The following is a 13,248-nucleotide window of genomic DNA, read 5'->3' on the forward strand; positions in this document are numbered from 1 at the left end:
CTTAACAATTCCAACACCCATTTAGTTAAATCCTGTTCCCAGGGCCATGGGGAGGAAAAGAAAAACTTCTGAGGAACCTGCAGAAAGCTGGCCTAAACCATCAAAGCTATTGCGGAAATGACTCCAATTTCCATCCAGGCTTTGAAAAAATAAGTCAACTCCGCAACAGTTTAAATGGTTTCTTTTCCTTTACAGCAAATGTATAAAGAATGGCTCTGAAGAATATTTGGGAAAAACATCGTTTCATTCCCAGGTGAGGAGAACAGAAGGTGGAAGGGTCGAGTACCAAAATCTCACTTTAAGATTTTTGCTGAAAAGCACTGTAAAGACAGAAATTCCCTAAGCAGTCTCACAAGGCATCTTTCATTGATTCTAATAGGTTTGGGATCAAGCCTTCATAGAGAGGAGAAAACCCATGGGCCTTATAACACTGAACCTAAATTAGGTATAGTAGAAACAATTAAAACTCTCTATTGCTAGCTGCTTTAACATTGATTTAATCTTCAGTGGCACGGTATGCACAACACCCAAAATAGATGGTCTGTAATTAGCCTCTCCATCATTTCCAACTCAGCTCAGCAACCCACTCTCATCCAGCTCCCTCCCTGCTCCTTGACACCCCACCGGGGGCCTGCCCCGAGCGACCCATAAGTTACTTCGAGTCACAGATGCAAACAACACGCACCACAGCATCACAGCAAGCGAAAACTGAGCAGTCCCTGCACCGACTTGCACCTTTTTGGCGTGGGGACCCCAACTCATTTGCCCCAGCAGAGCAAACAAGAAGGCACAGGGCAGTGCTCCGGGGTCCCAGCACAACCCGAAGCCCACGTGAGGAGCAGGCAATGCACACAGTGAACAGGGCGGCAGCGCGGAAGGACAAACAGCCCTGCTTCCAGATGGATGCTCGGAGGCATTCTGCTGCAAGTGCTCCAGTAACCAGCAGCACCGTGTTAACACCACACGGTAGTCAGCCCCTCAAGTGGTCATGGAAAGGCTTAAAGCCAGGTAAGAAATACATAAATAAATAAAAATGTGACTTTTCTTTTTCCAGCTGAGTAAAGACAGGGGGTTGCAGCTTTCACACACACTTTAATGCTAGCCTTCCTCCCTGTACACAAACAAATAACAAACCATTTTTCTTCAGATATGAGAAAACAGTATTTTGCATCGCATTTAACAGGCCAGAGCAATGAACTCAATACCCTGCCCTGCCTGTCACCCTGACTAGTATCGTTTCTCGTTTTTAACTTCTTCCCTGTCTCTTCTCTTCATCCCCTTCTGTTTTCTGTAATGAGCAGTGTCTGCAGTTGCCTTCTGTTGGAAAATCTTCTCCTTTCAGTCTCATGGTGGGTACTGACAGAGACCACAAGTAGGATGGAGGCATCTTCACCATCACATTGTCTTACCACACTGTCTGTCACCTAGCCCTGGCTCCTGCACATGCGTTGCAGCATAGTAGAAAATACCTGGGTTTTGTGTTTTTTTTTAAAACATGTCAGAGCTCCCTGCTGCTTCCAATGACAGGCGAGCCATGCTGATGGCAGCCAAGCAGCAGAAATTCCTCCTGACAAGCATGCACAGGAGCTGGTGTTAAAAATACCTAATTCCAGCCTTTCTCAGCACCACTAACAAAACGCGATGCAAAACTCGATGAACAATTTACTTAGCAGAAGCAAGTGGATTCTGCTATGTTTTATTCATATTATTTTGTTGTTGTATTATCTGTTTAGAGGGAGTACAGACCAGGTCTTGCTTAAGAACTGCAGCAGTGTCATTCTGAAAAGCCTGATCTAGAGACAGCATAATGAGATGAAGCAGTGCCGAAAACACTAGTGAGAACCAGAGAGAAAAAACACATTTACAGTGGAGTACAGCACTCTTAGAAAACTAAAAAGGACCAGCAGGGTCACTGTATCCACACACTGTAACTCAGACAAGAGATAACAACCACTTCATAAAATCCTAAGAAAACTACTAGTGATATATGCATAAATTGCTAATAAGATGCCTTTCTTGGTAGAAGGATTACAGATACCTGACAGCTCCCTTGTACTTGTTTCAGCTCTAGCTTGGGCAAGCCCTAGAGGAAGGCAGATAGTTTTCTCAGAGTTTTCTCTGCCTTTCGTATCTCAGACCAACAATTACTTCCTTTTGAATAACATTTAAGGACTCCTGCTCTGCTTCTGTATAATGTGTGTCATGCTCTTCACCCAAATTTACTGAGCTTTAGAAGCACCTCCTGGGAATATACATACAGAGAAGATCAAGCATGTTATGGCCCATATCCACCTTGCAAAACGGAAACCATCCGCTAATATAAAGGTGTTTGAGGAGAAACGACTGGATTTGGTAACACATGCAGCATTTCATTTTTGTGTGTTTCTTTGCACATATGCATGAAATTGTTTGGCATTTGATCGTGCTTCTAAGTAGACGTGACCACCTTATTTTGCATGGGGAACTGAAGACCCCCATTAAAGAGCAAGTTGTCTGGCTTGTTGTTATCGAAGTTCAATGGTAGTTGGAAGGGATGGTGAACCTTCAGAAAATGTTTCTCATAGCTTCATCCAGTCTACATAATGCTTGCAGTGTGGCATGGAAGTCAACAGGGGACAATCCTATGAACATTTGTTTGGCTTCTCAAGCAACATTTGTAGCTTGTGCTGAGCTCCAAACTGCCACGACTACTTTGTTAGCTGTAAATCAGTCAGCTTGTGTGTGTCTGCATGAATATAAACACAGTCAATATTTACTCAAAATCAGGTAACCATGATATAAGAGCAACTGTAGTCACACTGAGCAAACACAGCACTCCAGCACATGAGTTCATTTGCCTCTCAGGGCACACTGACAGCATTGAAAGGCAATAGCCACTGGTTGCACCCAGTCACACACACCACGTTGACCAGACAGGAACCAGACTCAACTTGAAAGCTGCAGGGTTATGCAAACGCCATGCTGTGCTGCAGCTGGTACACTCAGCTGAGAAGAAGCATAAATTAGCAGAGGCATAATTTACAGCTTTAGACCCCAAACGAATAGTGTCTAACTGGTTAGATCATCAGATGATATGAACATCAGCTACCTACACCAGCTGCAGCTGATCTACTTTAAGTTAACTGAGTGCTAACAGTTACTCCAAGTATTTACCTACAGCTTGTAGGTACCCCCTTCCTCATATATAATAGAAAGTACTTTGAGAACACTGATATCTTACAACATCACACAGAGGTGGAAAATGACTGTTGCAACACAGGAAGTCTGCAACAGCAGCAGAAATTGAACGCTGATCACCACTGAGGTTCATCTCATGCCCCGACCACAAAGTCATTCTTTCTTATCAAAATGGGAAGCTTGTCTTTCTTGATGATATTCTTTACAGTCTTCCTAAGCTGGAGTCAACGTAAAAACAAGGTACCACTTGACTGCATATTTAGGCAGGTTAAAAAAATTTATTTTCAAGGTATACTTAGGTAATCTACAGCACTGTAAAACTGACTCAAGTCTTGTGTCTGGAGAACTTCCTGAATATTTTACTGGATTGCTCCTTGAAACAAAGCAGGCAGTAAGGCACAGTAGGGTGACGTATTGTAATTGCATCCTTTTCATGAGATCTCTAGTGATTTTGGCCACGATTTCTTACTTCTAAGTGAGTTATCGCAAGCCATTGATTCCTTACAAAGTTAACAAGCAATAAGACAAGTTAACCTGGTGCTATTATGAGGCAATAATGTTGCCATCAGTGCATGTAACCACTGTATTTTGTTCATTTTTCCCTCAGGCACAATACAAAGGAGTCTGATCACATTTTTCAGCCACTATTCCACAATTAGACTGTATGCAAACTGCATAAACAGCAAAAGCATGCTGCAATTCAATTCTCTATTAATCTAGATGATGAAATAAAGAGGCTTCCATTAAGACTCTTATTTCTTAAAGATACAAATTAGATAGAAACCAAGACTAGCAGAACGCTCAAAACTGGAGATCAGTTCTCTTTTGTCTCATCAGCATATGCTGCCGAAATAACCTGATTTTAAGAAGTGTTTGTATTTATAGAAGTCATGCAGTCACCAGTATTTTCTTAACCCCGATATGAAAACTATCACAATCGGTGGCACTGTCAAGAAATGTGAAAAGTTTTTTTGTACTTCCCCTTTCAATCTTTCTTTGCTGTCTAGCCCTGCTCCATTCTTGCTAGATGAACTAAAAAACACGTTTGCCTCCAAGCAAGACAAATGTGTACACTGGCTTTTTGGAAGTGTTCCCTTTTGTCTTTGTCAGTGCATGTAAAAATACTGAAGTTGTGAACTTTTCTTGACCTCTCCATTTCCTTTGTAGCCTGAAGAGCTTTGACATCACAGAGCATGCACAGAGAAGCAGATGTAAGACTTGGTAAACAAGACATGCAAACAGGTGAAGGAAACTTTACGGGCCATGGTTCTGAAAAGCAAAGGCTCACTAGCACAGAAACCATAAGAGATATTGTTTTCAGATCTAAAAACTTAACTCAAAGCTCTGATTTAAAGCCTAAAAAAGAAAACGGTGGTCACGAAACATACTGACAATAGTGCGCTTAAGCCCTTACTGCATGGTACACTACCCATGACAGAAGCGGGACAACTTCATTTACTAAATTTACAATCTGGATCATCTCTGTTGTCTACCTATATAGTTCTTACAACAAGCATATTAGTGAGAAAGCCACTGAAATGGTTAAGTTCATGATTATTTTAAAATTATGTTCTCCATGCCTGGCTTGATGGCCGGGAGGTTGTCAAATAGTGATCAGAGCCCTTGGCTTATAGTTCAGAAGTTACAGCATGTGAGCATCACAAGGGAGGTTCACATTGACTGAGGGAAAGTAAGAAGCACGATGTGAAGCCATCACAATGCCTCCTCTCTCTAATACATGCACTTAAACAGTGTCAATACCAGCTTTCGGGAGAATGACTCCAGGGTGATCTAGTACCAGGGAGAGGAGAGCATGATGCAAAACAGAGCAGAGAAAAAGGAGAGAGTCTGCTCACCTATGTGGGATGCCACTAACACTAAAGCTCAAAAACTCACTGCCCTTTTTTTTTTTTCTAAAAAAAGAAGAAAAAAAGAAAAAAAACAAAACATTCCACATAGATGGTGTAGACACTAACACTTTCAAAATCAGAGCTAAAGGCCAAAATTTAGCAGTCACTGTAAACAAAACATATCTCATTTCAGATGTACTCCCTGGCAAGAACCAGACCTGCTCCAGGAAAAACAGGCTAGGTTCTGGAAGCAGAGCAGGCAGAGCAGTGCAACTTGCTTGTGTACCAGAGTTCTGCTTAGGATTTCATCTGAAAATAGCAGTACCAATAGTAGTACAGCAGTACAGAGTTTCTAAACACTGTATCACATACTCAGGAGAAGATGTCTCTGTCATGGAAATACTGATCGTGTGCCTTCGCCAAGATCACAGCTTTGCCTGCCAAGTACTCACCCCTGCCTTTGTTTCAAAATCGTGACATTTTCGTGCTTGCTTTAGCATGAGTATGAATCAGCTTTACACTTCATTTTTATATGCTGTGTTATTCCTGTGCAGCAAATAAACCCCCCTAACTAGAAGTACAGCGATTCCGTAGCAGTCGAAGTACAAAATCAACAGTTACCCGTTTTAGATCCACGCAGCACTTGAATTCTGGTCCCCCAGCAATCTAACTAGATCATTACACATCATTTAGTTTCCGCAAACCCATCTTTATAAGCAAGGAGCACTGCTGCGCTCGCAAACACTGCCAGGTCCTAGTTTTGATAGCGTCATTCTCGTTTCAGACGCAGGCAGACGTGGGCGCATGTACACAGGCAGCATCAGTTGAACGCTGGCGCTGAGCACACAGCCCCTGGTACGTAGCAGGATGAGCAGCTCTCTTGAAATGCAATGGCACTTTATGGAGCAGCTGAAAAGGTGGCGGAAAGAGCCCTAGCATATTCTCAGGCACGGGTATGATGTTTTACGTATGCAACACAAAGAAATACAGCTTCCAGCTTTGACTTCTCAGCTACTGAAGCGAAACCACACATTAAACAGATGCGCACCAGCGGGCACTGTCAGACCCCACCTCCCCGTCCCTCTCCCCCAGTAGGGTGGGCAGGGGAAGCCATCACGCACCCGACATCTCCTGTCATGAACCACGCTGCCATTTCACTTTGCACATGCCTGCGGCTCCAAGGCTCCCTCGCTAGCTCCAACCAACTCCCGCAAATCCCAGTGCCCCTCCAAGTATCTACTGCGCACTCGGGATAATACCGGCAAAGAGTAATTTGGAGAAAATTAGTGCTTAGAGAAATTAGCTCACAGTGAGTTTCAATCTTCTGTCTATATTCCCCAAATACGCAGAAAACATAAAAGGATTTATGGTAATAAGTAATCTGGGATGCGGAGAGAAAACACGCAGAAAAAAAGCTGCATTTATAGGTCTATTCTGTTGAGCACCACTACTCATTTCACCAATACATAAGCTTCTGCCAAACTTTAAAGCTTGCTGCCAGGAATGTAGCACAAATCATGCCTTTCTAGCATTTTTGCAAGCTACCCTCTGATTTCAGGTTGACAAAGTCAGAATTGTGAGCAAAACTGTGTTTGTGTGCGACAGCAAAGTATTTAAACAAGTAAAATTTTGCTTAACACATTACAACACACTCAATTTCATAAACACATTTAAATGACATTATAATAGAATTGGAGAGGATAATTAAGTTACAATGAGGACAACGCAGTGGAAAGTCATCTACAAGCACTATGAGATTCATAAATGAACAGTCTCAACACAAAGTCCCATTTTTGTAACAGATATGATGAGGCAATTGTTTAGATTAGTACCAGTGCAAACTACTACCTACCTCTTGGGACAGGAAGGGAATAACTTGTGCACATATAGCGTTCAGCCTCTTGACAATTTCTGCCTGCAAATGACAAGAAGAAAGAAGTTTTAATTATATAAATTCTCAGATGCAACTGTTACCCATGAGCACAGAACATATGTTTGTTTGTTTCCATCTCTAGCCATCTTCTGGCTAGGATAGCTTAGCAGAAGCATTTGGACGCCTGTTCAATAGTACCTAGCAGACAGTCATTTCTGGCTAAAAAGTTTTACAGTTTAGAACTTCCATATAAGACAAAGAGAAGTTAATTTTCATTATATAAACAAATATATTTGTTTTTAAAGAAAGACTCTTCTGGAGATTTAACAAAAAAGAAAAACAAAATACTGTGTATTGCACTAAAATCTCTCCTAAGAGGCAAAAAGAAGTATCACTTCAAATTACAACAATGCCACTGTAAGTGAAGGGATCAAATAAACCAATTACTTCTGTATGTACACTGGGAGAACATTAGCAATACTATATATAACTTCACTGATAATAATTTTACACATATTTTATAAATTTATATTTATATATTCTTGCATAGTTGTATCATATTTTTGCCATTATCAAATCCAAGGTTAACAGTAGTTACTTTCATGATGCAGACCATAATCATGATCAGAAATGGATAATATATGATGCTTTATTTCTACGCTGCAGATCAATTCTTATTCTGTGTATCTAATCTGCAAATCTCAATAGAGACAGAGGAGATTTGGAGAGATAACACAAGAATTACAGCTTTAGTGACAGAATATTTAAAGTGATGTAGACTTTCTTACAATAAATTGTAACTTTCTTATAATAAATTATAACCACGGCCAGTTCTTCATTATACAGTAGGACAGAATGCTCTTCCTCTTGCAAAATCACTAACCATATGACAAAGACGTATAAACTTGTGCAATTTGGGCTTCCTTCTTTTATCAGCAACCCCTCTGGCCTTTTTGCTATGCAGTCTCTTAAATTGCACAACCTTAGAAATGAACCGACAGAACAGAAAAGCACAGAACTAGCATTAAAAAAGACAGAACTACACAGAAAATAAACCCGTGTTCAAGGAATATTACAGTTACATAGCTACATAACCAGAAGACATGGAATGCTGGAGGTAAGGGCATGTGTGAAACTAACTCTGCCCCCTTGTGCGTACTATGACACACTCGTGTTTACACATGCTACTTCTCAATACAATTTCTTCATTTCTCCAAAATCCATTTAAACTCCCATAGGTTATTTATGTATCAATCTCTATGTTGCACTGTCCCAGCATCTTCTCACTGATCTTCATGATTTATGCAAGTCCCCATCTCACTAAAGTTATGCATTTTAATACGTTTGACATTCATCTACTAGACGTTTTCTGTTTTACCAGCAAGCATAGACACCTTAAATGACACTTGAGAATATTTCATCACAAAGCTAAATTATCTGCTGATTTCAAAGGTCTATACATGCCTATAATATCAGATATGCTACAATGCAAAACCTAAATACTCCTTTAAATAGACAGTGTTTGCTATTTCATCCTGAGATTTATGAACTGCTTGTTACATTAAGCAATACAGGGAGCTACAAGATGTGTGTCTAAGCTTCAGCCAGAAAGGCTTCATGATCTAGTACTGCATTATTTGAGAAGCAGTATTTGATTAAGGAATTGTAGACTGTAATACAATGCACTCTTAAAAAGTACCTGTGCTGTAGTAGTTCAAGCACCATTAATTCAGCCATTTCCAAATTTTGGGTCCCAGCCACAGTGGGTTTTTTTTGTTTCCCCACCCCACCCCAAGGAATCTCCTGAGTGCCTTAAAACCAAAAAGAAAACTACATGTCCTGCTCTTGAAGGCTTTTCCACATGAAGAGAAAACACCAAAGCACTGCTGTCCGTGACTCAAGGTGGAGTCCCTCTGGCCTACCCTTTAAGCAGTAATAAAACAGAAGTGATGCTTTTCTCACTATGGAACAACTCCTCCTAAACAATTCCACCCATAAAATGCCTGTCACAACTACACGCACCTCCCACACAGCCCCAGGGGACTTTTCCCTTGGCTATGCTCAGCAGAAGACTACTCCCCACCTTAGCTGGACAACTCAAACTCAGTGATCGAATACGAGCAGTTACACAACCTTAACAGACCTCTTGGTATCAGCCGCACCAGAGTACAGAACAGTGGGGGTCCCTTCATGCAGGAAGGTGAACTGAGCGAGAAAGCACCTGGCCCAATGTACAGAGAAGAAAAAAGCTCAGTGAGGGCTTTAGGAGATGCTAAGACATCCCTCAGCCATAGTTCTCAGCTAGCCATGGGGCCTGCTGGACCAGTCACAACAGAGCTGAGAAGCCTAGGCACAGCCTCTAAAACTAAGATGACTTCCTTGTTAAAATGGTCTTCACTTCCCATGGCAATGAGCTTTCCTTGTTGTGTGGTCCTGCGTACACTTGCATTTTACCATCTGCAACACTAACGCTTAGATAAAATTCAGAGCAGTTTCCAGAAAGACAGTTGTTTTGAAGAGCAAAAATAACTATTGCAAGGTCCTGGCAAGGGAAGCAAAAGGAGGAAGTGATCAGTAAGAAGTAGTACACACCATCTCACGGCACTGCTATGCAAAAGGCAGTGATAGAGCCACCTGATGAAGGGGGAGTCAAAACACCAGTTCTGGGAGTGCCGCTTCACATGGCACTCAGCAGACCCCTCTGCTCCTCAGCAGAGTAAGCATGCAGCAAGGAAACACCCCAGATAAGCAGCAGGACTTGACTGAGAGTCTGCAGAGGTATAGCTGGACTGGGACATGGGCTGCCTGACCCTGGAGATCACAGATTGCAGGAAAGAAAGTGCCAGGTACGTGCACAAATGCTAGGAAGGACATGACACATTGTGCAGTCTGACAACCTCAAAAGACCTGCTCTGCTTTTGTCTGCCAGAGACAGGGAGACTTCACAAAGGGTACACAATCCACTTTATTATTCCACAATGCTTTGGGGCTTGACTCTAAAGCAACTGCTTTTCAACTTCCTCAGAAAGTTGTCTTTGGATGCCTCTTGCTATTGCCAAAACAGACACTGAGAACTGTAAAACAGACACTGAACTATTCTTGAATATTCGAGGATGAAGTCTTCAATAATTTCAAAAATATTCCAGAAAGGGTTAGCACTTCAGCATTAGCCCTCCAGTGCCTGCAGATATTGCTGGGAAGACTTTAATTACGCTTCAATTATTCCTTAAATTCAGAAAATAAAAAAATCAGAAGCTCCTTTACAAACGAGCCAAGAGCATGGCCTGCAGATGAAGTTCACCTAGGTTTATGTTAGGTTCATGTTCTTATAAGTGTTGCCAAAAGCATCAGAAATGCACTACAGTCAACCCTTCTTCCAGCTACTCTGAAACCCCACAGAGGTGCTGGACTCGATGGCAGAGGGACATTCAGTGCTTGGGACTGAAACATGATGCCCAAAGCAGCATACAAAATTTTAAGGGGGTCTTGCTTCTTTCCCAAATTTTCATACAATTTCTCTAAATCGTAATTTCATACCAACAAATTTGTTTCTTTAGCCATCAGCAAGTATTTATAGCAAAAAGTATGGGCAAGCTGTATGCTCACACAGCACATTTGTCAGCTTATAGCAATGAGCAGGTTATCAGAGGCAGAAAACTATATGATTTGAGAATTCAAAGTGGATTTATACACAGCTGAGAACACATGGGTAAAAAAAGGCACAAAGCATGTTTGGTGTTTTAACTCTAAAGTCTCCTGATGCATGTTGTGTACTCAAACAGTCAAATGTGAAAGGCATTTTTAAACAAATGCTTATTATTTTAAGTGTAAAGATGGCAGGGATGCCTGAGGATACTGTTCGTTTTGCCCGAGGAATGTTGTCTGCAGTAAACATCTCCAGTGGTCCAGAATTGAACAGTTAACACAACAACACTCAGCGATGCAAGAATGTTTTCTCATCGCCTCGCTCAGTGTTAGGTATTAAACTAATGATCCCAAACCGTAACAACTCAAGAACCAAAACACACCTTTTGTGTATTTGTTTTTTGCTTAGTATGAAGAAAAAAATAAATAACAAAAGTAAGTGATGTACAAAACAAATCTTAAAGTAGACATTTTAATTTAGTAAAAGCAAAGTATCCTCTGCCATGGCACTGCAACCACTTTTGCAATTAACTGCATAGAACAATCCAACAGCAATACACTCAAGTGCTTATTACAACTGCAATTTGACAAAAAGCTAACCAACTAAAGCTAGTTAGAGTGGATTTCTCACAAGGACACCCTAAGATCTGAAGGTGTAGACATTGATAATGCAGGCTAGCGTCTTGGTAGGCCTACTACAACCATGATTAGACAAGACCTGAAAACTCCCACTGGCGTAATGTACAAAGTAAGAGACAAAACAAAAACACAAGTCTGCGTTACATTTCCATGTTGACAGAGACTTTTAGAAATATATGTTTAAATAGCAGTTTAAGACCTTCTATTTTCTCTTAGATGCCATACCAATGTTTTTTTCATGATCAGCCTAATTGGCAGGAGAAGGAAAAAGTATGATTTCATAAAATAAGGCAGCCAATTCCTCACATTGAAAGCTAAAGTTGCCTCGGAAACACTGCTGCTTCCACGGCCATCTAATTTTGCCTCCTTTGTCCCATGGGACCAAGCTTTAGAGAGGCATCATTTATTTACAGGCCTTTCCACTGGGCTTCAGTTATCGGCCAATAATGCTGTGGACACACACTTCTAATGGCCTATGTTTTGAAACCAAGTCTAATCTAATGGCGCAGCGCCCAAACTCCTTTTCCAGCATAGCCATTAAAGGATGTAGGTTATTGCTGTTGTCACCATTGATATTTGTCATTGTAATGTAATTAGGGCCCTAAAATGATGCATTACAGCCCTTGGCACAGCTTCTATTAAAATCTTTTCTTCTGCTCACTGAACTGCGACCTGCTTTCTGATGAATAACAGACAGACAGCTTTAGGGTGAGGAGCAGATTCATCAAAGAAGTATTTTTCAGCATTGGAAATAAAATAAATAAATAAATAAATAACGGAGGGCAACCTAAGGAAAAAAGCACAAGGAAAAAAAAAAAAGAAAAAGCACAGAGCGCATTTGAATTTCATCTGACCACTTGAAATTCTGATTGCATCTGATGAATCTTTCTTAGGACAATATATTCCCAGCCTGTGAATCACATGGTTAATCAGGGCTCTAATCTGCTATCCATCAGCCTATGCCAGCACTGTAACTTCCAATCAAATTTATAGGTTATGTGGGTCACGCATCCCTGAACAACTACATTCACGGATATCCCATTTAAACCGGCACAGATTCTGAAATGCTGTTGTTAGGGTTACTGAATGTTATAATACTATTCAAAGCTTTATGAAAGCTCCTGATAAACAGCTGCTAAATTATTGCCTGTGGATACAGCATGATGCTCTGAAATAGCATTAATGGCCCAATAAAAGGGCAATTGTTCATGCCAAAATATAAAAAGGATAGCTTTTGCTGCCATAGTTTGTCAAATATGTTAACAAACACCGACACTTCTATTACTCCTTTCCCTAAACACAAAAGGTGTTTGGTTTTGCATAAAAACACACCAGCATGGAACCAAAAAGGATGAGGGAGAGGCAGGCAGCGAAGGCTCGAGTTGGAATTGTCTTTTTACTTATCTAACACAAGCTTGTATTGTCTGACTCACTCTGAGAGCCACCTAAGAAAAAAACACTATTTTAACAGTTTTAAGCTCTTTTCATAACAATTTACATTGTTGCTTTTTTTCTTTAAATGAATGGTTGAACATTTACTAACTATAATGTTAATAAATATATGTTTTCTCCTACGTTTTTGGTATGCATATAAAGAGACGATAACAAAATCATTGTGCCTGAATCTGACCCATGTAAAGGAATGAGGACCTGTATCAGTCAATAGTCCCTCAAAATTACTGAAAGGATACAACACAAGAGCAACTGCTTAATTCAGCTCAGCCAACAACATCTTTTTGACCAAAGCAATGAGGGAGCAATATTTAAATGGTGCTTAATTGCCTAGATATGCAGACCAGTATATTTAAAAATCTGACCTTCAAATATTCAAGTGCCTCTGAAAACTTGGTAATTCTGAAAAACGTTCAGCAGATAAGCCTGTGGGCAAGGCTGTGCAGAAGAAGCCCCCATGAGGCAGCCCAGCCCAGAACAGAGCTAGTTACTGGTGTCAGGGTGCTTGTGGCACAACTGCTGCCCAGCAGCCACCAGCTGCATGCAGGAGAGAGCACACAACAGACCACTACACTCCTGAATCCCCTTGACGGTAACACCTAGGGACTTAGT

The 13,248-nt window shown here is 41.0% G+C and overlaps 1 protein-coding gene across 2 annotated transcripts in view; it reads right to left on the minus strand.

Moving 5' to 3' along the window:
* Window positions 1-13,248, minus strand: part of LOC308185290 (transducin-like enhancer protein 4) — a 97,513-nt gene that overhangs the window by 58,470 nt on the left and 25,795 nt on the right. For both annotated transcript variants that reach the window (XM_080573207.1, XM_080573208.1), the window contains exon 5: window positions 6,880-6,942. In XM_080573207.1, coding sequence (XP_080429333.1) covers window positions 6,880-6,942 — 63 coding nt within the window. The remainder of the gene's footprint in view (window positions 1-6,879; window positions 6,943-13,248) is intronic.

Source organism: Anser brachyrhynchus (assembly GCF_964034855.1).
Source record: "Anser brachyrhynchus genome assembly, chromosome: Z".
Taxonomy (NCBI): domain Eukaryota; kingdom Metazoa; phylum Chordata; class Aves; order Anseriformes; family Anatidae; genus Anser; species Anser brachyrhynchus.